General features: G+C 45.3%; 1 protein-coding gene across 1 annotated transcript in view; it reads right to left on the reverse strand.

Moving 5' to 3' along the window:
- KDM7A (lysine demethylase 7A) overlaps nt 1-25,874 on the reverse strand; it is a 351,499-nt gene that overhangs the window by 229,661 nt on the left and 95,964 nt on the right. Inside the window, exon 2 of the mRNA XM_078668115.1 lies at nt 4,519-4,604. Coding sequence (XP_078524241.1) covers nt 4,519-4,604 — 86 coding nt within the window. The remainder of the gene's footprint in view (nt 1-4,518; nt 4,605-25,874) is intronic.

Genomic DNA, 25,874 nt, shown 5'->3' on the forward strand with positions numbered 1-25,874 from the left:
TATAGTGAGGTGAATTTGTCAATAACAATGTTTTGAGCGCGAGAAAAAAAACAGAAATTCAATAGTTTTAGTTAGCAGCACTAACTAGAACGTGCCCCAGACATGCACTGCTTATGCCCTCACATGACATCACTCATGCTGTTCTATGATATCACGGATGACATCATCCAATCTTCCTTTTCCCTGCATATTGTTCTATAAATTACAATGGCATCAGAGGCCTGACTGCAAGTACAAAATCGCTCAAGAGAATATCTTGCATCATTAGTACCATCACAGATACAACTCCATTAGGTGCAGTAAGCAAGCATTATGTGCAACATTGACCCTATATCATACATTTTACAGGTAGCATAGGTAACATCAACAATCAACCAAAGATATATGGTAATCATTCACTGAGCATGGTGTTCAAACTGTATACAACTGTTCACATAAAGACAAAATAGTGAATACTAGTTCCAAAACAAATGCCCTATTAAGGACAGCTTTTATCTGTAGCAAACCCCCACAATCGCTGAACCTACATAGAGAAATGAAGTTGATATCAATAGAGAACTGGGTACTGTTTAGTGTATGGAAAGAGTCTATTCGATACCACAGTTAGCAGCCAGTGAAAATCTCATGAATAATACACCACAGAGTATTAAAAATAATCTTCTAATAACAATGTTTACGGCATCCTATTGTGCTATAAAAAGCTAACAAGACCCTATCAGCTTAACCTAAAGAATACCCCGCTAGAGGTAAAGTGGCTACAGCTGTATTATTGAGTAATATTCATATACCAGGTATTTGCAAAGCAGCCATGTGGAGGTCTGTCCAAGCATCATTGCCTGGACTCTTATGTGAAAGCAGAAGCTCAAGTAAGACAGGCCAACCTCAGAATACTATTTGCTTAAAATCACTCTCGGTCTTCTCCACTACTTTAAGTAGGGATGGGCTTGGTACTCTATTCAGTGCTTATGACTATACATGGAAATCCCCTAAGAGAGAAGGAATAATTTCTTACCTGCAACTCCAGTTCTCTTGTGGGGGGAGGGGGGACTTCTATTTTAGTCCTAAGCAATCCTCCCTGGTGGAGTGGACAGAAGTAACCAGTGGACCTATACATCAACACGCATCGCCTCAAACAGAACTGTAGCCGCTGCTACCTGCTCAGCATGATGTGATACTGATGGTCCTTGGGTTCTTAAAAGGTATCCCCATTATTTTAACTCATAATGAGAGCCTACTGTCCTGTTCAACATCTCTATGCTCTATCAAAAAAGGGTTTGCGAAAGATGTATGCTGTCGCATTTAAACATCATTATATTATACAAATATATGATTATTCTGGTCCATTTTTTAAGTACAAGATAAAGAATTGGGCCATTGTTGTCAAATCTTTGAGGCTGCATAATCTTTTCTTTCTTAAGTGACTCTGCAGGACTTTCTGAAGAAAGGCCAACATCTACACTGAAGGTATATTCTGAAAAAATGCTCTGGGGTCCCCACACATGGGCGGGACCTGTCCGTGCTTATAACTATGCATGGAAATCCCCTAAGACAGGAATATATATACATACAAACATGCTTTCAGTCAGCCCCGTCAAATGAAGCCCACTAAGGAAAAGCAGAACTATAACTACCCAGTGGGGGAAGGGAGGGGGGGAGAGAGACAGAGCGACAGAGAGAGATGTATCCCCCTCCCTCCCCCTTCCTGCCTCTTTCCCTCCCCCCTCCCTTTTATAATGCCAATAACTAACAAATGTGAGAACTATTGCATTTGTAAAGCTGGTTTTCTTTTCAGTAGGGCTCGATTTTTCAGGCCTGTTTTACCTTTTCCTTCCCTTTTAATTGCTGGAACTCCCTCATGCAGTTCAAACATGGTATGAGAGACCAAATGGGAAAATCTAAGACGTACAGGGGTGCGGCTTGTTCTGGTTGGGATGAAACTGTCTTTTGGTTTAATTGTATTTGTGCATGCTACGTTGTTACAATTGTGATGTGTTTTTTTTCTCATTGTACATTTATTATGTTTTTCAATGCGAAACACAGTGTGCAGTTATTATTTCTGCTTACAGTCTCTAGGCCATTTCTCCTTTCATATGAACATCTGATATTGGGTGTGACATTTTTTATGTCAGTATGTTTTAATGGTACATGTATGTTTTATACAAAATATTTATTAGTATATTTTTGGCTTGCTTGCTGCCCTGAGGAAGACTATGGTTAGGAGAAACGCTTTGCATGCACTTGCTTGCCTGTCTTAAGAAGAAAGGAATTAAAAAAAAAAAAAAAAAAAAATCAAACGAAAGCCAACTTGTCTTGCGTCTCTTCGGGTCTCAGCAAAGGATTTTGCGGTTATTTTAGAACTTGTGTTGCCTCTCATTTTTTAGTATAATATGTCTAATATATGACCAATTGGGAGTTGGTCACTTGAGGTGGGCAACGATCATTGTGCGTTAAATTTGTGATTACTTCAGGTGGTGAAATGATAGGTTCCCTAGCTGTTAATATTTGTCGAGACTTGGGGGAATGCTAGGTGGAAGGAAGTTTAAGTCTACCCTCAGATTCCAGAAAATTCCATCACAAATGTGAGGAAAATCTGTTTAGACACTGAGGTATGCAATGGATTCTGGGTAACAGAACCTGGTGAAAGTCACAAGTCACCCCATCCTAGATTCCCCTGGGTGTCTAGTTTTCCAAAACGTGCAGGTTTGCTCGGTTTCCCTAGGTACCGGCTGGGCTAGGGCCCCTAATCCATAGCTAGGCACACTGCAAAAAAAGGGTCAGTTTTCAGTGGAAAAATTAGGTGTACACATTGTGTTCTGGACCATTTCCTGTTGTGGCCACTAGGCCTACCCACACATGCGAGTTACCATTTATATCTGGAGGCTTAGGGGAACACAGACTAGTAGAACAAATGTCATTACTGATTGTCTTTCTCTGCCGTTCTGCCTTCCAAATGTAAAACCGTGTGTAATAAAAAAAAGTCAATTTGAGAAATGCCCACTAATCCACATGACAGTATGAGTACACACAAATTCAGAGATGTGCAAACACCTCCTGCATCTCAACTCCATATATTGTGCCCATTTCGAAAATATATAGGTTTCCGTCATTGCTATTTTTCACTCTTTATATTTTACCAAATTAATTGCTGTATACCCAGTACACAGTGAGAAAAAACATTGCAAGGTGCAGCTCAGTTATTGGCTCCAAACACCAGGCTTGTCAAGACCAAACCAACCGGCTAAATACAAGAAAACTTGAGCTTTGCTTTAATTTTAAATGCTTTGCCTTGATGTCCCACAGTGAAAAAACATCCCTGTTGGTGGCCATTACACATCTACAATTCCGTACATTTCTAGTAACACACCGGACCATAACTCATTGGAGACATGTAAAGAACCATCAGTGTTCTATCATGGCCCAGAGATTAATTGCGACTACATTTCACACCTCAATCACTTCTTGCGCATCAAAAAAGCTCTTGTTACTGTTTTTTTCCACTTGTGTCTCTTTGTCATATAGTTTACTTCCAAGTCACAGTAATGTCCATTTCCGGGCTCTAAAATGAGATTCTGTAAAAGACGAGAAACAAGTTAAACTTTGGGAACTAGGCTCCAAGGCCCATGCCCCATCTTGCATAGCTATAGCTCACCTAACATTTTTTTAGGAGGCATCTCCTTTGTAGTCACTCCTAAACTCAGGCAATGATTTCCGATTAGCATTTGGGGTACACACACTTGTTTACTATTTCCTTTATTAATACATTGTGCTTGATCTCATGAGGCTTAATGCTGTTTCAGGTTTAATAAAGAAGGTCTTGGAGAAGGAATAGAAAATAACTTTAAGATGTCTACACTTTTAATCACTTTCCTTAACAATTGACTAGTTTCGTACATGAAATATCATCTATTCGACTTCTATTGGTTTTCGACAAGGTGTACACTAAAGGAGAATCCATTTTCTTCCACTCCATTTCAGAGCTGTGACCAAAGCTTGAAAAATGTAGTCTTTTTTTCCCCCTCCAAGTATTTAACTAGTAAAGTTGTTCTTACAAAATATATATTATTTTTTTTTAAACAAAATCACAGTAAAACCCATCTCTGTCCTAGTGGTATTCAATTCGCAGATCAGAGAGACTATCCCACAGTCCCACTCGGCTATTGTCTTTAACCCCACAGATGTATTTAGACTCGTAAGGAGGATGTCCAGCAGACAGGCCTCATTCAGCAATTAATGGCCTCATTTATTCCGATATCCGCTTCCTTCCTGAGCGGATGCCATTATCGCCAGCACAAAGCGCCTGCAGTCAAGGTTGAGGAAGCGCACACATGCACGCGCTGCGCGTCACACCGGGACGGATGTTACGTCCTCCGCGCGACAGAACAAGGTGAGACGAGGTCCTTTAAACCCGGCGGTTCTCAGGTGTTCTGGCGCATTTTACTAAGGCCTAGAAAGCAGAGTTGAGAGCGAAGCAGGTGTTTGTGTCGCACATACTACCAAAGGATTGAGAGGAAGACTTACTCAAGGAGGATCCGTGCAGACCGGCGCAGTTCGGACAGTGATAGAGGTCGATATCAGCCGCATAGTGCTCCTCCACTCCCACACACCTGCAAGAGAAGACGAGAGGTCAGCGTCCAGGAGAAGGAGGCGGGCTCGTGCACAGACCAATGCTACCTACCGCCCGGGACTTACCTGGCACACGACACACACCCCACAGACACAAAGACACACAGAGACAGACAAACTAACCCTTCGCACAAGCACATCAGACTCACGGCACACGTGCAACTGTCTGACTGGCCACGCGCACCCTCACTGACTCAGCTGAGAGACGTGTTTAACTTAAGGAGGGGGTGGGGATCTCTTAAGAAAGAAGGTGGGGATCTCTTAAGAAAGAAGGAATGTGTGGCATAAATAGGAAGTGAGCGGCTAGCAAGATACTCCCGCACTATAAGAAACACGACCCAGGGGGTCGTGCACAATGGCATCTGCAGGGGACCAACATGGGTTGCTGCAAGACGTGTGATTGACGTCCTCACTGCTCAGGTGCCGCTAGATATTGCTGCCTCTCACGCTGTTAGAACCGAGTTTCCAGTTCAATGGCTTTTGAAAAGTGGTCTTTTAGTGACATTCAAAAAACGGCATTTCAAGTGGAGACTCGCAAGTAACAGAAGTTGGGACGAAGGGGGGCGGTGGAGGACGCGAGTCATCTGTTACCAATACTAACATAAGGTCATGAGAGGCAAACAGGCAGCAAGGTGCAATAACTGGGAGTCGAAAGCAGAACTACTGCTCAGAGACTGGACAGTGCAGATAGGACAGTGTACACACCAGGAATTTTATACTGGGATATATTTAAGTCTTTAAGTGAGGTCACGAAATGCATGAAAGTTATGGGGTCATTTAAATAATACTAACCCAAGAAAGAGATCTTGGGTAGTTACTAGCCAAAGCAGAGTAATAGGGCCCTGATGCTAACCCCTGGGCCTAATCTGCCACATATTCAATAGCTAGTGTAGACTAAACAGACTTTTGACCGTAAGAAACTAGCGCACAAGAGCAACAAGGGCTCTTTTCAAGCATTGTCCCTAGCAGGGTCATGTCTCCTGTCAATTGCCAGCTACTGACGCCATTTTCAGCTAGCACTGGGATAACAGAAGCCTACTGGACTCTTCAGCAATGGCACTCCTCAACCACAAGTTTTGTTTGTACACATACACCAGGAATCTTCTGAGGAGGATGCAGACTGGATTTGCAAGGTAGCCACCCATGAACACAAATTACACAAAATTCAACTAAGTGGAACTTCTCAACATAATCTAGCTTGAAAATATGCCACGGATCTGGCCTTCCAGGCCTGGATACGCCAACCATACACGGACCAGAGACAGCATAGGAATGTTGTATGGACAGTAATAGCCATACTGCCTATAGTAAAAACAGAGGTCACAAGTCCAAAAAATGTACACACTTCAAGGGTAGCTCCAGTGGGAAACCTAGGGTTCTGATGTGATGGCCAGATGCTCCAAAGTGAGTCCAAAGAACTTGCTACACTTCAGTTGAGCTTGATAATGCTAAATATAATTCATATTACATTTTTGTTAAAATGTCTCATAGCAGAACCATACCACATTCACAAGAACTCTGCAGCATATGACATACATTGCTAATTATATATATATGTGGTATGTATGCAGTGTAAACCTAGCCAAAAGGCAGCAGAGCACAGTACAGGGTCAAAGACTATTATAAATTCAAAGAGTGACAGGAGAGGTGGCTGGTTTATCAATGGTTAACGCATTGTGATATAAATTAAAAAGACACATCCAAGTTTCCACAAAGTGATGTACAACAATATTGTCTCATGTCATATGTACACGCAACTCTTTAAATGAGGATCACAGTTTCCTAGCTTCATAACCACAGGAGCAGATTTTTCTGTCATTTTTAACATTAGAAACTGCACAAAATGTAATGTCATTTTTCCAATCTTCCAGCCTTAACTTCAACTCATTCGTACATCTGGTGTTACCAAAGACCTTTGGATGTTACTACAATTATAAAGACAATGTGGGATTCCTCAACCCTGCATAAAACCAGTCTTCAATGTATTTACAAATCAGCGACTTTAGACGCACCCAATCCCTATTACAAAGACTTGATGGAGCCACCAAATGGTAATAACTTATTACAGTAAAATTGCTGCCAGAGATGGCAGCTCAGGTAAAGGAGCACAATTAAAACAGCTGTTTAAAGAACAAAATGTTGATTTGCTTTTTTCTAATTTTTTGTAGAAGTACTGTAACAAGCAGAAAGGAGATATTATGGTAACATGTTCATTTTTTGCACTTCTAACAATTCTAGTAAAGTTAGAATTTCTCTACATGTTTCTACACTTTACATGCTATTGCACCTTTAAATAAATAAAAAAATATCTTAGACCAATTTAAATATCTTTTTGCAACAAATATCTAAAAGCTTTTTGGATGTATTCAATTTTGTAATAGAAATTCTATCGCTAATCTGCATGTTTACAAACAGGCTCTCTTTCATATGAAAAAGCGAGGTACCAAGGGTTTAAGCGGTTTGTGGGAAAGGTGATGTTGTAACTATGTAGCATAAGAAATAAAGTACCAACTGCTGTACATAAGGATATTGCAAGTCACATTGGAGTTCCATAAACTTAGAAAGGAACTCTGCCTTCAGCCTTGTTCCTCTACATGGTCACAGAACTCCTTGGTGGCTTGCAATATCCTTATAATGTATGCCACAGAGTACTTCAGCCCATATACGCTAACAGGAGCTTTCAGCAAGTCCTCTTCATCCATTGGTCAGCCATTGTTCATTCCCATTTTAATTCCACCCACTCCAACAAGTAGCATGGGGCAATGAGTCAAGCCCACCTCAGCCACTGGAGAACTTCACTGAGGGATGCCCTTTCACAAGGAGCACAGGGACACAACAGATAGGCCCCTTAATGGCTAGGAACTACTAAACAATGCAAACGTTTTGATACAAACAAAACATCTTTTAGGATTTTTTTTGTACATAGGCAAGGGCCCAGCACCTTCTCCAACAAAGTTTAACGGAAAAGTGACAAATTAAACACGCATTGACAAACCCAAAAGACTAGCAAGCCAACGCCAGACCTACTGGCTTTGCCAAGGCTTATTCCAGTTTAAAAGGAGGGTTCGTACAGCAACGACGAAGCATTGCACGCTGCGATTGAGAAAATTCCTGATAGAGTGCGGTCAATTTTTAGGCTGCGCATCAGATAACTCCGGAGATGGGCAGGGCGGTTGGCAGTAGTGGTGGTGAGCATGCCAATAACCAGAAGGAAACTCTACAACAATTGAGGCCTCACGGCGAGAAGAAGCACGATACAAATGAACCTGTGACCAGTGATCTTCACTGCAGGTTCAAGGGCAGGCCTTCCACGTCTAACTGAATTCATAAAAACGGGTGCTGGCCATGGCTCCCGCTCGGACTCTAATGCGATCCGACAGTTCGAAGCCGCGCTACAACAGGAGGCTCGTAAAAGGAGCCTATCGTGAAAGAAACGCGAGGCACATGACTCGAGTCAAGGGCACACTGCACACAAGTGACCTAATTCTCGTTCCGAGCAACAAATGCCAGTGACACAGGCGGGAGGAATCTAGGTCAGCGACGGCGCGCGCACGGCAGCACGTGCGGGGGCTGTCACCGGGAGGAGGAGCTGAGGGGACACACGGGCATCGGCGCCCCGTCACAGCCTGCAGGCTGCACTCGAGGATCAGCAGGTGCTCATCAATGGACGGTCAGAATGACCGGTTAATTCAGCACGGAGACACTTCTGCTCAAAACTGCCCGCAGACCCCTTACTGGGAGACTTGAACCAGGCGCGGTGCGTCCATTGGGGCGTAGGGGCGAAGCCCCACTAAGCCCCATGGAATGGACCCACCACGTCCTCACTAGAAGCCAAACACAATTATTTTTAAAAATTGCGCTATCTGCCGGCCGGGAAACCGGGAGACACCCGACCTTCCCGGAGTGTGCAGGGGGGGGGGGGGGGGGGGAGAAGGATCAGGCTGCTGCAGCTGCGCAAGTGTATTTTTGGGCACAAACATGCCCGCGCATGCGCAGATCGTTTTCTTGTGAATTCCCTCTTAGAGAGAGGACCAGGGGGCGGGCCGCAGCCCCCGGGGTTACACAGGGCGACTGGGCGAGGAGTCATGGTGCCCCCCCAGCCAATCCTGGCGCAGGATTGGCTGGTCACTACATAGCCCGGTTACATAACCCCTGACGGATAGCACGGCCGACTTTGGTGCTGGGAAACCAGGTTCGAGCGTCTTATCGAACCATAAAAATGTATACATGACTTACTTTGGTGTTAAATAAATAGATATTTAAAAAAAAACAAATAAAAATAATGTTCCGACTAAGGTGTGAAATTGGTGTCGAATAAATACATGTTTTTAAAAACAATTAATATTAATCATGTATCATTGGTGCTGGAGTACAAGGTTCGAGACTGGTATTAAACACTGACAAGCTGTGTGCAAGTTATATGGTCATAAAAATACATGAATGATGGATGCAGGATGGGTGGATGCATGAATGGATGGAGGATGAATGATGGGTGGATGAATGGATGGGTGGATGCATGAATGAATGATGGATGCAGGATGGGTGGATGGGTAGATGAATGAATGATGGATGCAGGATGGATGCAGGGTGGATGGATGGGTGCATGAATGAATGATGGATGGGTGGATGCAGGATGGATGATGGGTGGGTGGATGGATGGATGGATGCATGAATGATGGATGCTGGATGGGTGGATGGATGGGTGGATGAATGAATGATGGATGCAGGATGGGTGGATGAATGAATGATGGATGCAGGATGGATGGGTGCATGAATGAATGATGGATGCAGGATGGGTGCATGAATGAATGATGGATGCAGGATGGATGGGTGGATGCAGGATGGATGATGGATGATGGATGAATGGGTGGATGGATGGATGCATGAATGAATGATGGATGGATGCTGGATGGGTGGATGGATGGGTGGATGAATGAATGATGGATGGGTGCATGAATGAATGATGGATGCAGGATGGATGGATGGGTGCATGAATGAATGATGGGTGCATGAATGAATGATGGATGCAGGATGGGTGGATGGGTGGATGGGTGGACACATGAATGGATGCAGGATGAATGATGGGTGGATGAATGGATGGGTGGATGCATGAATGAATGATGGATGCAGAATGGGTGGATGAATGAATGATGGATGCAGGATGGATGCAGGGTGGATGGATGGGTGCATGAATGAATGATGGATGCAGGATGGATGGGTGCATGAATGAATGATGGATGAATGAATGATGGATGCAGGATGGATGGGTGGATGGGTGGACACATGAATGGATGCAGGATGAATGATGGGTGGATGAATGGATGGGTGGATGCATGAAGGAATGATGGATGCAGGATGGGTGGATGAATGATGGATGGATGCAGGATGGATGCAGGGTGGATGCATGAATGGATGCAGGAATGGGTGGGTGGGTGGGTGCATGCATGCATGAATGAATGATGGATGGATGGGTGGGTGGATGGGTGGATGAATGAATGATGGATGCAGGGTGGATGGGTGCATGAATGAATGATGAATGCAGGATGGGTGCATGAATGAATGATGAATGCAGGATGGATGGGTGGACACATGAATGGATGCAGGATGGATGATGGATGGGTGGATGGATGGATGGGTGGATGGATGGATGGATGGATGGATGGATGCATGAATGAATGAATGATGGATGGATGGTGGATGGATGGTGGATGGATGGATGGGTGGATGCATGAATGATGGATGGATGCAGGATGGATGGGTGGATGCATGAATGAATGATGATGGATGCAGGATGGATGGATGGGTGAATGCATGAATGAATGATGGATGCTGGATAGATGGGTGGATGGGTGGATGCATGAATGAATGATGGATGCAGGATGGATGCAGAATTGATGGATGGGTGGGTGGATGGGTGGGTGGGTGGATGGGTGGGTGGGTGGGTGGGTGGGTGGATGCATGAATGATGTATGGATGGATGCAAGGTGGTTCGGGCTCGTTTGCTCACTGCGGTGCAATATGCAAATTAGTTTACGCCTCACCACTTTCAAATGTCACCAGCCGCCCCTGTTCTAGACCTCACCCTCCGCCTCGGCGTGTACCCGAGTACTCTTAGGGACGTCACATCTCCATGACGCTCTGGTGTCCACGTACTAAGATCCTCATAGACCTCACCCTCCGCCTCGGCGTGTACCAGAGCACTCTTAGGGACGTCACATCTCCATGACGCTCTGGTGTCCACGTACTAAGATCCTCATAGACCTCACCCTCCGCCTCGGCGTGTACCAGAGCACTTTTAGGGACGTCACATCTCCATGACGCTCTGGTGTCCACGTACTAAGATCCTCATAGACCTCACCCTCCGCGTGTACCAGAGCACTCTTAGGGACGTCACATCTCCATGACGCTCTGGTGTCCACGTACTAAGATCCTCATAGACCTCACCCTCCGCCTCGGCGTGTACCAGAGCACTCTTAGGGACATCACATCTCCACGACGCTCTGGTGTCCACGTACGAAGATCCTCATAGACCTCGCCCTTCGCCTCGGCGTGTACCAAAGCATTCTTAGGGACATCACATCTCCATATCGTTCTGGTGTCCACGTACTAAGATCCTCATAGACCTCACCCTCTGCGAGTACCAAAGCACTCCTAGGGACGTCACATCTCCATGACGCTCTGGTGTCCACGTACGAAGATCCTCATAGACCTCACCCTCCGCCTCGGCGTGTACCAGAGCACTCTTAGGGACGTCACATCTCCATATCGTTCTGGTGTCCACGTACTAAGATCCTCATAGACCTCACACTCCGCCTCGGCGTGTACCAAAGCATTCTTAGGGACGTCACATCTCCATATCGTTCTGGTGTCCACGTACTAAGATCCTCATAGACCTCACCCTCTGCCTCGGCGAGTACCAAAGCACTCCTAGGGACGTCACATCATCTCCGTGACGCTCTGGTGTCCACGTACTAAGATTCTCATAGACCTCACACTCCGCCTCGGCGTGTACCAGTATTTTAACAACAATATCTCAACCGGATTCAGTAAGAGGGACAATTAAAATTATATGTACAAAACATTATGAGAACATAGGAAAAAAGGGAGGGAGTCTGTAAATTTCAGTTTTTAGAAGGTGCATATAGCATCATATATTTGAGAAAATTTCATACAAAACAGAAACAGCACTGTAGGCACGAAATGCGGTGGCAACCCAAGGGGGCTTTGTGCACTAGTGATAGTGAAGCAAAGAGTGAAGGCGCGAGTGACAGGTGGGTGAATACAGCTTAGGACACAAGGTGACAATGTGAAAAGAATACAATATATACAAAGGCAATGGTTCTTCCTCGATCAATGAGTGATGATTATTAGCTTAGAGAACCAAGGTTGATGGTGCTCCAAGAGTCGCACTGTAAAAGGGTCGACAGCGTTTCGATCCTATTGAATCACGATCTTCATCAGGACCGGGTTGCCAATTTGGGTAGTGTGTGGTTCCGGAGGCAGACGGGGAAGACCGATAGTCCGTGTTGGACGTACTAAGAATCACAGAAGGTGGCCTGGGGGTCCACTGTGTAATACGTGCGGCTGTAAGGTGTCCATGGCCGCGGTCAGTTATCTATAACGATGGCACAAGCTCGGAGCCTTGGCGTGTACCAGAGCACTCTTAGGGACGTCACATCTCCATGACGCTCCGGTGTCCACGTACGAAGATCCCGATAGACCTCACACTACGCCTCAACGTGTACCAGAGCACTCTTAGGGATGTTGCATCATCTCTGTGACGCTCTGCTGTGCACGTACTAAGATACTCACAGACCTCTCACTAAGTGTGTACCAAGCCACTCCTAGCACCGGCACATCATCTCAGGGACAACTTGCAACCCACGTACTAAGATACTCAAACATTTCACTCCGTCTCAGCATGTTCCAAGACACTCCTAGGGCCACCAAATCATCTCAGTGATGCACTGGAATCCACATATTAATATACTCCTAGCAACATGTCTCAATAAACCAAGGTGCTTAAAGAAGCAACCAATGTAAGTAGATGATCATTTCTTAACAACCGTATCACCTCTGCTATTCGTCCTTCAGGTCTGTCTAAATGAGAACAAATGCCTTGATACTAGCACTAGAGTAGTACAAAGGGCAAGAAATTAGCACAACATTAAAACTAGTTTTGTCTTCTTATTCAACGATAAACACTGCCGGTGCTAGCACTTCCTGCTGCCATATAATCACACCATTAGGAAACTCCTTACGCTATTATACAACGAATGGCATAGCAATGTAATTGCATTGTAGTTACAATATTAAATACATTTCCAATTATTTCTGTCATCCTACTGGAAATAAACCACTAAATCCATAGAAAACACTCAAAGCGTGGCTATTCAAGAACTGACAAAGTATCTTAAGTGAAAAAGTAAGACATTAGCACTAAGACTGATAGAGCCCTGCCAAGACCAGTGTGTATTACAGGCCTAATTCATTTACACTAGGTTTGCTCTGTATGGAGTTAACAAGGCGAGCATGACACACCAATTTCACTTTTTTTTGTAAAGGAAAGATTTAGAAAAATGTATACACTTTACTAAGTTTGAGACAAATTAAATTAGCTCCACTTCTTTAATAGAGAGGTGCCAAAAACAATGCAAAATATGTTTCTCCATTTTTAAAGAAAGCCTTTTTCCATATGTTTGTTAAAGTCTGTGACACGTGTAAAATTAACTGCAAGCATAAAGGGTGTGTTGCATCTTCAGCAATAATTCTACATTCAAAGTGCTCATTTTTGCCAAGGTGCAAAATCCTTTCTATGCAAACACATTTTGCCTCAGTCTGTACATCACTTACTTATTACAGAAGTCACAAAATAGTGCTAAATGGCTTTGTACATGTATTTGCACTAATGCCAAGTTTGTGCGAGACTGCAACGGATCCTGCAGCCAAGGTTATACCGACCCTGTTGTCACCATTTACCTAATTCTTTCAGAAGTCCTACTCTTTCCTAAAGGGTAAAGGCTGCCTTGAGATATGCAGTAGGTCTCATTTGGTCTCCAATTCCCTTTAAACAGTTGCCTTCGTCGAGCAGGCACACATGTTGGTAAGCATCATTCGGTCAATCATTCTTTCTGGATGCATACAGTCTTAGACTGAGATGTTTGTGTCACGTGGGGACTACGTGTGAACTTGCAAATGTATCTTAATCCTCAAATCAGTAATGTGAGTTGGCGGGTTTGTGTGGCCAAATAGCTGAAAGGCATATAATAGAAGACTTGCTAGTTCTATCTGAATGCACAAATGGGGAGCTGAAATAATACAAACGCTCAGATCGCACCCTATATTCTAAAACATATTGAAGAAATCGGATTCCCAGGCGCTTTTCACACTGAAGTTTGTGTAGCAGATACAACCTTGAGGCACACTGATTATAGTGTACTCGCTAACATATTTACACCATCTTCTCCCAACTGCTACTTCTCACCTTCACCTCAAAAGGACCCCCTCTCTAGATAAATCCTTGCCCTTTCCTCTAGCAATCATTACCAATAACCGTTCACTCACTAATAAAAATTTACCCAACAGCACCACACAACAATTCCAGCTGTCAAATCACAGCCGGAAAGACTCCAATTCGAACTATTTAAACTGCAGAAAGAGTAAGATTGGTCACCTTTATGTAAAAGACCATATGGAAAGATCTTCAGTTTATGCCTTCCTTGACTGCACAATTAGCCTGCATGTGAAAGCGCGGTATAGACTGCAGGGGACGAATCCTGGGAAACAGACAGCATCCAGTGTTAGAGAAACGAATCAAACTTCACAGACCAAAAGTGGAAGGAGCTCCTTCAGGATCGGGACAGGGCCTCGAGCAAAAGGAAGAAGATCCTCATGCAGAGGCCTTCCACAGGCATCCTATGTTAGACACATAAATGGGAGGCAGGAGTTCTTCTCCATTGGCTTCTAAACTGCACAAGAAACTACCAGGCCTCACCAAGAATAGAACTCTCTCAAATTTTGTTAAGATTGACCACCCTGACGAGTAGCCGTCTGGCATCGGTAAAGTCACAGTGTAGCGCATTTTATGCAAAAGTACTCCCTGTAGGCCTACTGCCTAGTATTTAATTCCAAATAGCACCAATCACTCCTGCTTACAATCTTTCAATACCTTCTTTTGCGCCATCCACCTTAAAAGGTTCATTCAATACCATAAGCTCCGGAAAATTCCTACTGCTAAGCTTAATGCAAGAAGTTATAGCAGCACAACGTCACAGATCTGCTTTCTCAGCTGCTGAATACATTTGGAACACTCCGCTTCTCCAAGGCACAAGGGGATTCCGGCATGGATAGCATCCTTTCAGCCCAGTGCTGCCACAATCAACGCCTCTCTTCCTGTTCGCTTTCCTCCCCACCCAAAGAACAATGGAGATCATGCCACTCGACCTTTGCTCCCCATCCATGCACGTAAACTGTCATTCAAAATGCCTCAAGTCAACACAAGCTTTCCTGGACTACAGAACTGTGCATGGTCTATTTTCCTCAACAAATGCCTCGTCTTATACCAAGTGACAGGAGTAAGGTCTCAGTGCCGTAAGTCAGAGGCCTCAATATAAGCTCCTTATTCGGATGTCAACACCGATCTTCCACCTTGGTCACAACCATGAATTCTACATACAGATTAGTGTCAATCACTGCTGCTACCACAACCATCTTCCCCAATATGCTGCCCCCAACTCCAACCGTGACATTCTGTGCACTACATTTTCCTAATTTTCAATATTTGCAGTTAGTCAATCATCCTAGATCGATTCCAAACCGACTTACCAATATTACATCAGCCCTGCATCCGTGGACTAGATTCACTTGCTCAGCTTTGGCACATCCCAACCGTAGAACACACTCCAAGTGTAAAGCCAATGTTAAAATAACAGAGCAATAATTGCAAATCAGAACTACTAAGGTTACAATCACTAGCTTTCTTGCTATCACCAAAATCCAAAACATACACTTTTGGCAAAGCCCCCTATTCAACTCTTTCACATGCCATGCTCAATACCCCACTAGCTATCACAACCGGATTGTTCGCTTCTGGAACCCCGCTGGGCAACATAGCACCAGCAAAAAACAGACCTCTACCTCCACCAGCATCATCCTCCTCTCCCTCCATTCATTCAGTATAAAAATACACTCTGCAACCATTGCACAATGGGCCCCCGATGAGGGTCGCGATTGCTGCTCTTTGGTTCCTCTCACCACCAATCCTACCCAATACACTCTTTGTATTTTAACTAAGTTTGAACAGCCCACCTAAAAAAAAAAACAAACAGGGTGAAATGTTTCTCATAACTATTACGTGCTGCAGTCTCTAGCCAGAATATCATTTTATTACAGTTTGAAATCCACTGAACCCAACACACTGTCTAAACGTTTGTCACACCCAGAAGAGGCAAAAGGTAGAGAACGGCCTAGCCAACCCATGTGGTCATTCCGATTTTTTTCAATTTATCCTTAAAACTGACCCTATAATTTTAATATCATTTTTGGTGGCCCCCAACCTAAAGTACTTGAAGTACACTAACCCCAACGCTTCCTAGTAGAGCCCTAGATTGCAATTGGTTAAATGGAAACCCAAAAAAGAGCTGCCCTTAAATTGGTCCTGAGAGGCCTCCCCTTTGTGACCTATTACGGTGAGGATGCCCTGTAGTGACTGAACCGGTTGCCTGTGAGGAAATAGGTTTTTTATATCTCAGAAGAATTTGACTAATCACCCCTTTAAAGTCCTGTAGTACTTTGAATCTGGGACTCTTTCTGCCTCAGCTGTCTCATGTGCAGATAACGTGTGCACGCCCATAGATCTGTACAAAATTCTCTAGCCAGTGGGAATGTAAATGAAAGGAGGAGTCTGGGAAATAGGCCCAGCAACACCTTTAGATCCCATGCAAGCTAGCATCCGATATAGCAAAATGGAGAAAGCATGCAGAAATGCATTTTAATTTCAATGACTGGTGGCCAAATGTTTGTAAATTAAAAAGGACTGGTAGCGGTATGTTGCCCATCTGGGAGCAGACTATGGAGCTTCAATTAAGAGCAGAACATCTATAAGTGGACAACACATGCAAAAACCGGTTAGTGCTTTATGGATTCGAGCTTTGTGCTATAGATGTCCATACGCAGGTACCAGGCTTAAAGTGAAATTGAGGGCCTGCTGTTCTCAAGTATCTGCTGCCAAGAAGAACTGCATAAAGAGACTACAAGTCAGGTATAAAGGACTGCCGTGAAACTAGCTAGAGATCAGCCAGACAGTGCATAACTGTCCTAACACTGAGAATATACAAACAAGGCAACCACCAGCGACAGAAACAACCTGGCAAGTTCAATCCCTTGAAAAGCACTCAATGATCTTTTAAGTTGGCACCACACATGCCCTTCATCACCCTGGCACCCCTTCGTATCCACAAAGTAGTGTGTGAACACAGTCTCACTTCAGCTTTGGACTTCGATGCAGGAAGAGTGACCCTCATCAATACTGGACACATTTCATTTTTTTGCAACCAAACCAACCTCATTTCTGAAAATTCATTCCCACTGCTCTGCTGGTCTATGTACAGATCCTGTGCCCCATCATTCCCTGCAACAAACACCAAAGAATGTCGAGAGGGACTGGAAAGTTGTTTGTGCGATCCAAGCTCTGTCTGGACTGGGACGAGAAAGTTGCTGGAGTCAATACAAACTCAAACCCATCACCAAGGAAGGCGCACTCAGAATGTGATGGGTGATTACATTTTTAGGTTTCCTTATGTTAGAAACATATCTACTACAGGGTATGCTGTTAGATAAGCTAATTGTAATTATAAAAAATGTACAAGCATTACAATTTGAGGTCATCACTATGTACAACAGAATAATTTGTGTTGCATAAATGCGAATGTCAAGTAAACAGCAGGAGAGGCATTATTCCTGGTATATACTGTATATGTGGTCCAGCCTTTCGTCCTGCTAAACATGATCTTAGATCTGAAGTTGTGTATAGCTCAAGTGACCAGCAGCATGTAGAAATCACAGACAAAGGAGGGCTTTGCGACTTCTACCTAATTGTATGTAGTGTGGAGTAGTTTTCTAAATTCTATGGCATTTGGCAACCGCGAGACTTATTGGCTTTATTAATATTGGTTATGAAATTGGACTAGGGAGGCGCATCACAGCTACATTGCCAATGCAATGAAGAAATAAAAAACTAAAAAGAAACCTCTGATGGAACGAATCCACTCCTCTATAAATGGGACAGTGCTTGTTTCTGCATTTTGATTTTCTTTTAGAGAAGCGCACGATTCGGCGAATGTGGCTTTATACAAAACAAAGACCGGTGAAGTCTTGTAACACGTGCAGCAATAAAAGCAAAGCCCTGTCCCTGCCCTAGCAACGTCACCCGAGCGTGAAAACTGGAAATGACACGCACTGGGGGGGGGGGGGCGAGAGAGAGATCAGCTGCTGTCAGTGAGGGCGCAATTGCAACTCCGAGCATACCTAGAAATACCATCCCGGATTAAAACAATCAGTGCCCTCTTACGAGCTCATATCAGAGGCTTCCGTGCTTGGATATACCTCGGCTCATTCGAGAATTGCTTCTTTTGCTGCGATAAACAAAAGCCCCCGACAGAAGGAAAGCATAGGCATTGCCCCTGCCGTGCCCACTGCGCCTGAGAGAAGGGGGTGTGAGACACAAGGAGTGGGGCTCAGCCGCTCTTTCAGTCCCGCTGATATGACGGTCTGAAGTGCCGAGGCTGCAGGAAGCACGGCTCCCCCTGCAAAGACAAAGAGCGCAAGCCGTCAGAGCCAACACAGAGTGTAAATAGTTTCCTGGAATCCGACTCCAAGTCGCCTCGGGGACTAAAGCACGGCGAAGGCGGGCGCGTTCCCGCGAAACGAGGAGGGAAACCCGCGAGCCGAGCTCTGACAGAACAATGAAACATGGCCGCCAGTCCACTAGTCCAGACGGGGGCTGAAAGGAGCGCGAGGGAAGGAAACAACACCCCTCCCCAAATCGAACAACGGTATACATACAAGAGGCACAGGGACAGCACGCAGCGACCGCACTCCAAAGTAGGATGTGTGCCGACACCGACAAGAGAGACAGCCAAGTTAAGGATTGAGAGGGGACCTACAGCCGGAGACAGGACGCACAATAGGGCGACAACTAGTCAAAACGCATCGAATTACTACTTCAGTGCACTTCACGTGACGTTTAAAAGTGTGGCCAAGGGATTATCCCGCCGTTGTATTAATGTGTGAAAGAGCACAAATATTATATCACAATCTGAGCATCTATGTGCAATTACTGTGGATATCAAGGTAACATAATGACGCTCTATTTGGAGCACATTTAATAAACATACATTTACAAATGTAAAATAAATGTACATTGACATACAGACTTCGAATGCCACATTATCTTCATAGTTCAACCAAACTAGCTTTAAAAAAAAAAAAAATCCACCCACCCTTACAGATTTACGTTTCCACCGCTGAACCAGCCACAACCAGCATAGCATCCAAATACGTTTTGGATGGGCAGAGCTGTGCATCACACATTTTCTTGTCAGCCTCCATGGACTCCCACGAGCATGTGCAGGACAAAGGGCTTCAAGAGGGATCCCAGCCTCTAGATGAAATCCATGCCAACCATACCATCCCAAAATGTAACATATCCTACAATTTCTACTTGGAAGAAATAAGAGAGAGACACGAGACCCTTAACAGCCACCCCGTTAACTGTAAATATGTATTAACCTTTAACAGCACCGATTCGGATTTGTTGAGACTGTCTTTAGGGTTTTCAAAAGGTCTTCATCAAAAAAGAAACAACTCAACAAACTGTCTGTGTACCCAAGTTGCCCTCGTCTTAAGAACTGTATTCAACTTATGAAAAGAGTAGAGTAGACTAAAATATATATATATATATATATAGGTAGACTGTTGGATCTTGTGACTGAGGCACGGGCATTCCGCCTGCCCTGGAAGCGAGGAAGAGTTTCGACTGGACAGCTGAAACTTGCTGAGGGGGAAGCCACCACATACATCGCGTCTGGAAACCTATGGGAACTACCAGATTTAAGCATGAATGCCAAAAGATTGGGGAGAAGGAAAGGTGGTGGAATAGCTGCCCCTTGCTACTTCGTGCACTCTTAATTGCTCTCCAACTCTAGCTAAGCATTAATAAATTACAGCAGCCTGCAAATCCGAACCCAACTAAGGGAAGTACTGACCACAGGGAGGTAAACACAAGCTTAGCTGGAAAGTGTCCCTCTAGTCCGGCAATATCTGGGTCACCAAAAGTATTTGCCAAGTACCAGCATGCATCTAAAATTCAGACGGTACCTACAGAGGACGCGCACTGCAATCAACATGTAGAGAAGCAAAGGTTACATAGAGAGCTAGGGGGCAGTATTAACAACAAGCATTGGCATAGCCAATAGGTCTCGCATTTGGGACCTTATAAGTGTTTAGCCATGCAACAGTTGGTGTTGTTGCACCAAGGATATTCTGCTGCATTACTAAATACTGATAGGGTCCAAAAAGCGAGACTTATTGGCTATGCCAATGCTAGTTGGTTTTTTGTTGTTGTTTTGTTTAAGTTGCCAGATCTACAATAGCTGGACATGGTGTTTGTTAACAGTTCTTTGCATCAATTGAACTGGTTTTCATTGCTCTGAATGTGGTTTCCATTCTGGTTGTAGGAAGCAGTCATTCCGGTCAGTGTGTGGGGGCTGCCTAGCTGTGCGCATGCGCCGAACTTTGCAAATGAGAAAAAGCCTGGTGCAGGCGCAATTTACAAGTGTGGAGTGAGTGAGCCCCAGGCAGCATGACTCACTCAAACAGGAGTTCATGCATTGCACCTGCATACTCAGCAGGGTTTAAGGAAACTCGACCCACTCCCTCCTAGGCATCGATCACATATTTACCAAGAAACTCCGAGAGGAGCCTGCCTGCTGCACTGACGGCTTGTGGTGTGTGTGCCCGGTGAAAGCGTGCACGGACGGCTGGGGGTGTGTGTGACCGGTGAAATCGTGCACTGACGGCTGGTTGTGTGTGTGCCCGGTGAAAGCGTGCACTGTCGGCTGGTGGTGTGTGTGCCCGGTGAAAGCGTGCACTGACGGCTGGTGGTGTGTGTGCCCGGTGAAAGCATGCACTGACGGCTGGTGGTGTGTGTGTGTGCCCGGTGAAAGCGTGCACTGACAGCTGGTGGTGTGTGTGCCCGGTGAAAGCGTGCACTGACAGCTGGTGGTGTGTGTGCCCGGTGGAAGCATGCACTGACGGCTGGTGGTGTGTGTGCCCGGTGGAAGCGTGCACTGACGGCTGGTGGTGTGTGTGCCCGGTGGAAGCGTGCACTGATTGCTGGTGGTATGTGTGCCCGGTGGAAGCGTGCACGGACGGCTGGTGCGTGTGCCTGGTGGAAGAATGCAAGGACGGCTGGTGCGTGTGCCTGGTGGAAGAAAGCAAGGACGGCTGGTGGTGTGTGTGCCTGGTGGAAGCGTGCACGGGCGGCTGGTGGTGTGTATGCCTGGTGAAAGCATGCACTGATGGCTGGTGGTGTGTGTGCCCAGTGAAAGTGTACACCGACGGATGGTGGTGTGTGTGCCCAGTGAAAGCATGCACCGACGGCTGGTAGTGTGTGACGGCTGGTAGTGTTTGTGCCTGGTGAAAGTGTGAACTGACGGCTGGTGGTGTGTGTGCCCGGTGCCTGGTGGAAGTGTGCACTGACGGCTGCTGGTGGTGGTGCGTGTGCCCAGTGAAAGCGTGCACCAACGGCTGGTGGTGTGTGCCTGGTGGAAGCGTGCACCGACGGCTGGTAGTGTGTGGCGGCTGGTAGAGTGTGTGCCTGGTGAAAGCGTGCACTGACGGCTGCTGGTGTGTGTGCCTGGTGGAAGCGTGCACTGGCGGCGGGTTTGCATGGTGGAAGAGTGCCTAGTGGAAGCGTGCACTGACGTCTGCTGGTGTGTGTGCCTAGTGAAAGCGTGCACTGACTGATGGTGTGTGTGCCTGGTGAAAGCAGGAGCATTCAGTGATAGAAGACAAATGAAACTGATGAAGAGGAGAGGGAGAAGGGAGGGGGAGTGCGAGCAGAGGAGCATGATTCATAGCTAGAAGACACAAATGAAGCTGACCAGGAGGGAGGGGGGGAAACGGAGGGGGGTAGTGCAAGCGAGGAGCCTGATTACAGCAATAAAAACAGAGTTGGCAGTTGTGCACTTGCAACAACAACAGAAGAAGCATTCCACTTCAGCCAGACGCACAGCATACTCCGTGAATCATTTTCAAAATGTAGTCCATAGTTTGTTCGTAATCCGTTCTCTTTATTCCATTAGCTTCAACATTATTTATCCAATTTTTACAATTTTTCCTCCTGCCACATGTGAGGCGGTATCTGTACACTTAGCTTCTTCTGAATCGGATATGCCTATCCAGGCCTTTTTTCAAAACATGTAGTACACAGAAATCATCAATATTAGTGGATGTCGTTAACCCAATGCATTTCAGGCTCTCTGTAGCCTTTTTTAAGGGGTACACTAAAACAATAAAATGTTCACTTTAGTATGTATTAATATCTTTACAGATTCAGATTACAAAGCTACGCAATGCCATATGGTGTTGTAGTTAAAAACTAACGTTATCCCTCTAAACACACTAGATATCTCGTGCACAGAAACAACCTTCAACCACCTCGTTCACCATCCCACCACTGATTGTATTCCTTCCCTGGGCAATCTTTAAATGCCAGTTCTCATTCCGAAAATTACCCTGTACTGAGGTTCTCCATACCTTTAATCACTTTGCCTCTTTTACTCCTTCTTAACGTCTTAGCCTCTCACCCGTTTCGTTAACAAATCCTTCCGTGCTGTTTCTCTTGTCTTTTCAGTACACGGGTAACCCCTCCCATCTCTTCCCGCCAATATCGTGAACGGTCTCCCTTAATCGCCTACTGCCCTACAGATCCCATCAGCCACTTTGATGAAATGTTTCTGCGAGTTGTGCACTTGCACCAGCTCTTGAACGCAGGCTGTAGGCCAGCAAAAGCCTCTGGTGGCACTTTTAAAAGCCACTTACTAAATGTCTCAGGAGAGACAGCGCTCTCTCAGGCGAGACCTAAAAACAGTCTGCACATAAAAAGCAAGAGAAAAACCATGTGCTAAGAAAGTACACGTAGAACTAGGAAGCACAAGGTGTCTGATCACAAAAGCAGCATGAACCAAAGTGTAGATGCACAGCGAGCTGCATGCATCACAAGAGCAGACGAAAGACACTAAGCTTAGGGAGGACGCGTGAATAAGTCACTGCACATACAGAGCTACAGAAATATGCACCGGAATCATGTACAGATTCAGGGTTTAAGGAGTGGGCATCCAAAGCACAGACGGTACATACACCGCAAGAGCAGCGTGCACCTAAAAAACACACAAGGATGAATCAGAATGCACATAATGTACACATAGCCTAGGCACAACTGAAGCAGTATGCATCAAAAGCAAGGAGTACACACTGAACAAGAGCAGCGTGCATCAAAACGCACAGCGATGAAGCAAAATGCACATAAAGTACACAGACTAGGTACAACTGAAGCAGTATGCATCAGCACCAATGCGCACAGGGATGAAGCTGAAGGCACATAACACATAGCCAAGGCACAACTGAAGCAGCGTGCATCAATAGAACAGAGTACACAATGAACTAGAGTAGCATGCACCTAAAGAACACACATATAAAGTAGAATCTGCCTAGAAAAGACACAGCGTATGTATAACTGAAGCAGCGTGCATCAATAGCACCGACAGTACACACCCAACACAAGAAGCATGCATCAAACTGCACATCATGCACTTAAAAGCAGCATTTTACAAACTGTGGGTTGTGACCCACAGGTGGGTCACAAGCGATATTAGCCGAATTGAAAAAGTCCTGGTATATGTAAACAATTCAATTTTCGATATTGATATTCAGTAGTGAATATCACCTAAAGAACACAAAGCCCATACAATACTGAAACAACGTGCATCAAATGCAATGACGGAACACACAGAGCCCGAGCAGCGTGTACGTAAAGAACACACAGCCATGCAAAACCACTTGCATCAAATGCAAAGATGGTACACACAGAGCAGCATGCATGTAAAGGAGACACAGCCCATACAAAACCAAAACAGCGTGTATCAAACGCAACGACTGTGCACACAGAGCAGTGTGCATGTAAAGGACACACAGGCAAACAAAACCGAAACAGAGTGCATCAAATGCAAAGACGGTGCACACAGCCAGAGCAGCGTGTACCTAAAGAACACACAGCCCATACAAAACCAAAACAGCGTACATCAAATGCAAATACTGCACACAGCCAGAGTAGCGTGCACCTAAAGTACACAGCCCAAACAAAACTGAAACATCATGCATCAAATGCAAATACAGTACACACACAGCCAGAGCAGCAGGCACGTAAAGCACACAGCCCAAAAAACACAGAAAGATCGTGCATCAAATGCAAAGATAGTATACACAGAGCCAGAGCAGCGTGCACCAAAAAACAAACAGCCCATACAAAACCAAAACAGCGTGCATCAGATGCAAAGACAGGGCACACAGTCAGAGCAGCGTGCACCAAAAAAAAAAAAAAAAAAAACACAGCCAATACAAAACCGAAACAGTGTGTATCAAATGCAGAGACGGTACATACAGAACATGAGCACCGTGCACCTAAAGAACACACAGCCTATGCAAAACTGTAGCAGCATGCATCAATAGCACCGACAGTACACACAGAACACGAGCAGTATGCATCAAAGTGCACAGGGATTAAGCAGCATGCAGCCAAACCAGCATTTCCCAAACAGTGGGTTGTAACCCACAGGTGGATGGTGAGCCAGTTTAGTCGAGTTGAAAAAGTCCCAGCATATGCAAACAATTCGATTTTCGATATTGCAATTTAATAATAAATGTAACAGTATTAGAAAAAAAAAATCACATAGGGGTTAGGAGGGGCACTCAGCCAGTGCAGTGTGCACCTAAAGAACACACAGCCCATACAAAACCAAACCAGCGTGCATCAAATGCAAAGACGGGACGCAGAGAGCAGTGTGCACCTAAGGAACACACAGCCCATACCAAACCAAACCAGTGTGCATCAAATGCAAAGACGGGACACAGAGCAGTGTGCACCTAAGGAACACACAGCCAATGCAAAACCAAACCAGTGTGCATCAAATGCAAAGACGGTGCACACAGCCAGAGCAGTGTGCACCTAAGGAACACACAGCCCAAACAAAACAAAACCAGCGTGCATCAAATGCAAAGACGGGACGCAGAGAGCAGTGTGCACCTAAGGAACACACAGCCCATACCAAACCAAACCAGTGTGCATCAAATGCAAAGACGGGACGCAGAGAGCAGTGTGCACCTAAGGAACACACAGCCCATACCAAACCAAACCAGTGTGCATCAAATGCAAAGACGGGACACAGAGCAGTGTGCACCTAAGGAACACACAGCCAATGCAAAACCAAACCAGTGTGCATCAAATGCAAAGACGGTGCACACAGCCAGAGCAGTGTGCACCTAAGGAACACAGCCCAAACAAAACAAAACCAGCGTGCATCAAATCCAAAGACGGGACGCAGAGAGCAGTGTGTGCACCTAAAGAACACACAGCCCATACAAAACCAAACCAGCGTGCATCAAATGCAAAGACGGTGCACACAGCCAGAGCAGTGTGCACCTAAAGAACACACAGCCCATACAAAACCAAACTAGCGTGCATCAAATGCAAAGACGGGACGCAGAGAGCAGTGTGCACCTAAGGAACACACAGCCCATACAAAACCAAAACAGCGTGCATCAAATGCAAAGACTACACACAGAGCAGCATGCAACTGAAAAAACACAAGGATAAAGTAGAATGCACCTAAAGACCACAGCCTATGCACAACTGAAACAGTTTGCATCATACAGCGCAACATGAGCCAGAACTGACTGCAGAGAACACAAAGAGCCGTACACACCCGATTCCTGGGGGCGGTCAGACATCGTGCACGATGTATAGCTAGAATGATCGTTGCACCCTGGCATGCTGCCCGTTACGTGTTCAGACCAAACCTCCCGCAGCCTCAACAGGGCTTTACGAAAAGAAGTACATCCAACATTTCAAAGAGGTGAATTCACGGCTGGAGACATTCCATATGTCTGAGCTGGCAATGGATGATAGTACACCT

Source organism: Lissotriton helveticus, chromosome 1_1, assembly GCF_964261635.1.
Source record: "Lissotriton helveticus chromosome 1_1, aLisHel1.1, whole genome shotgun sequence".
Taxonomy (NCBI): domain Eukaryota; kingdom Metazoa; phylum Chordata; class Amphibia; order Caudata; family Salamandridae; genus Lissotriton; species Lissotriton helveticus.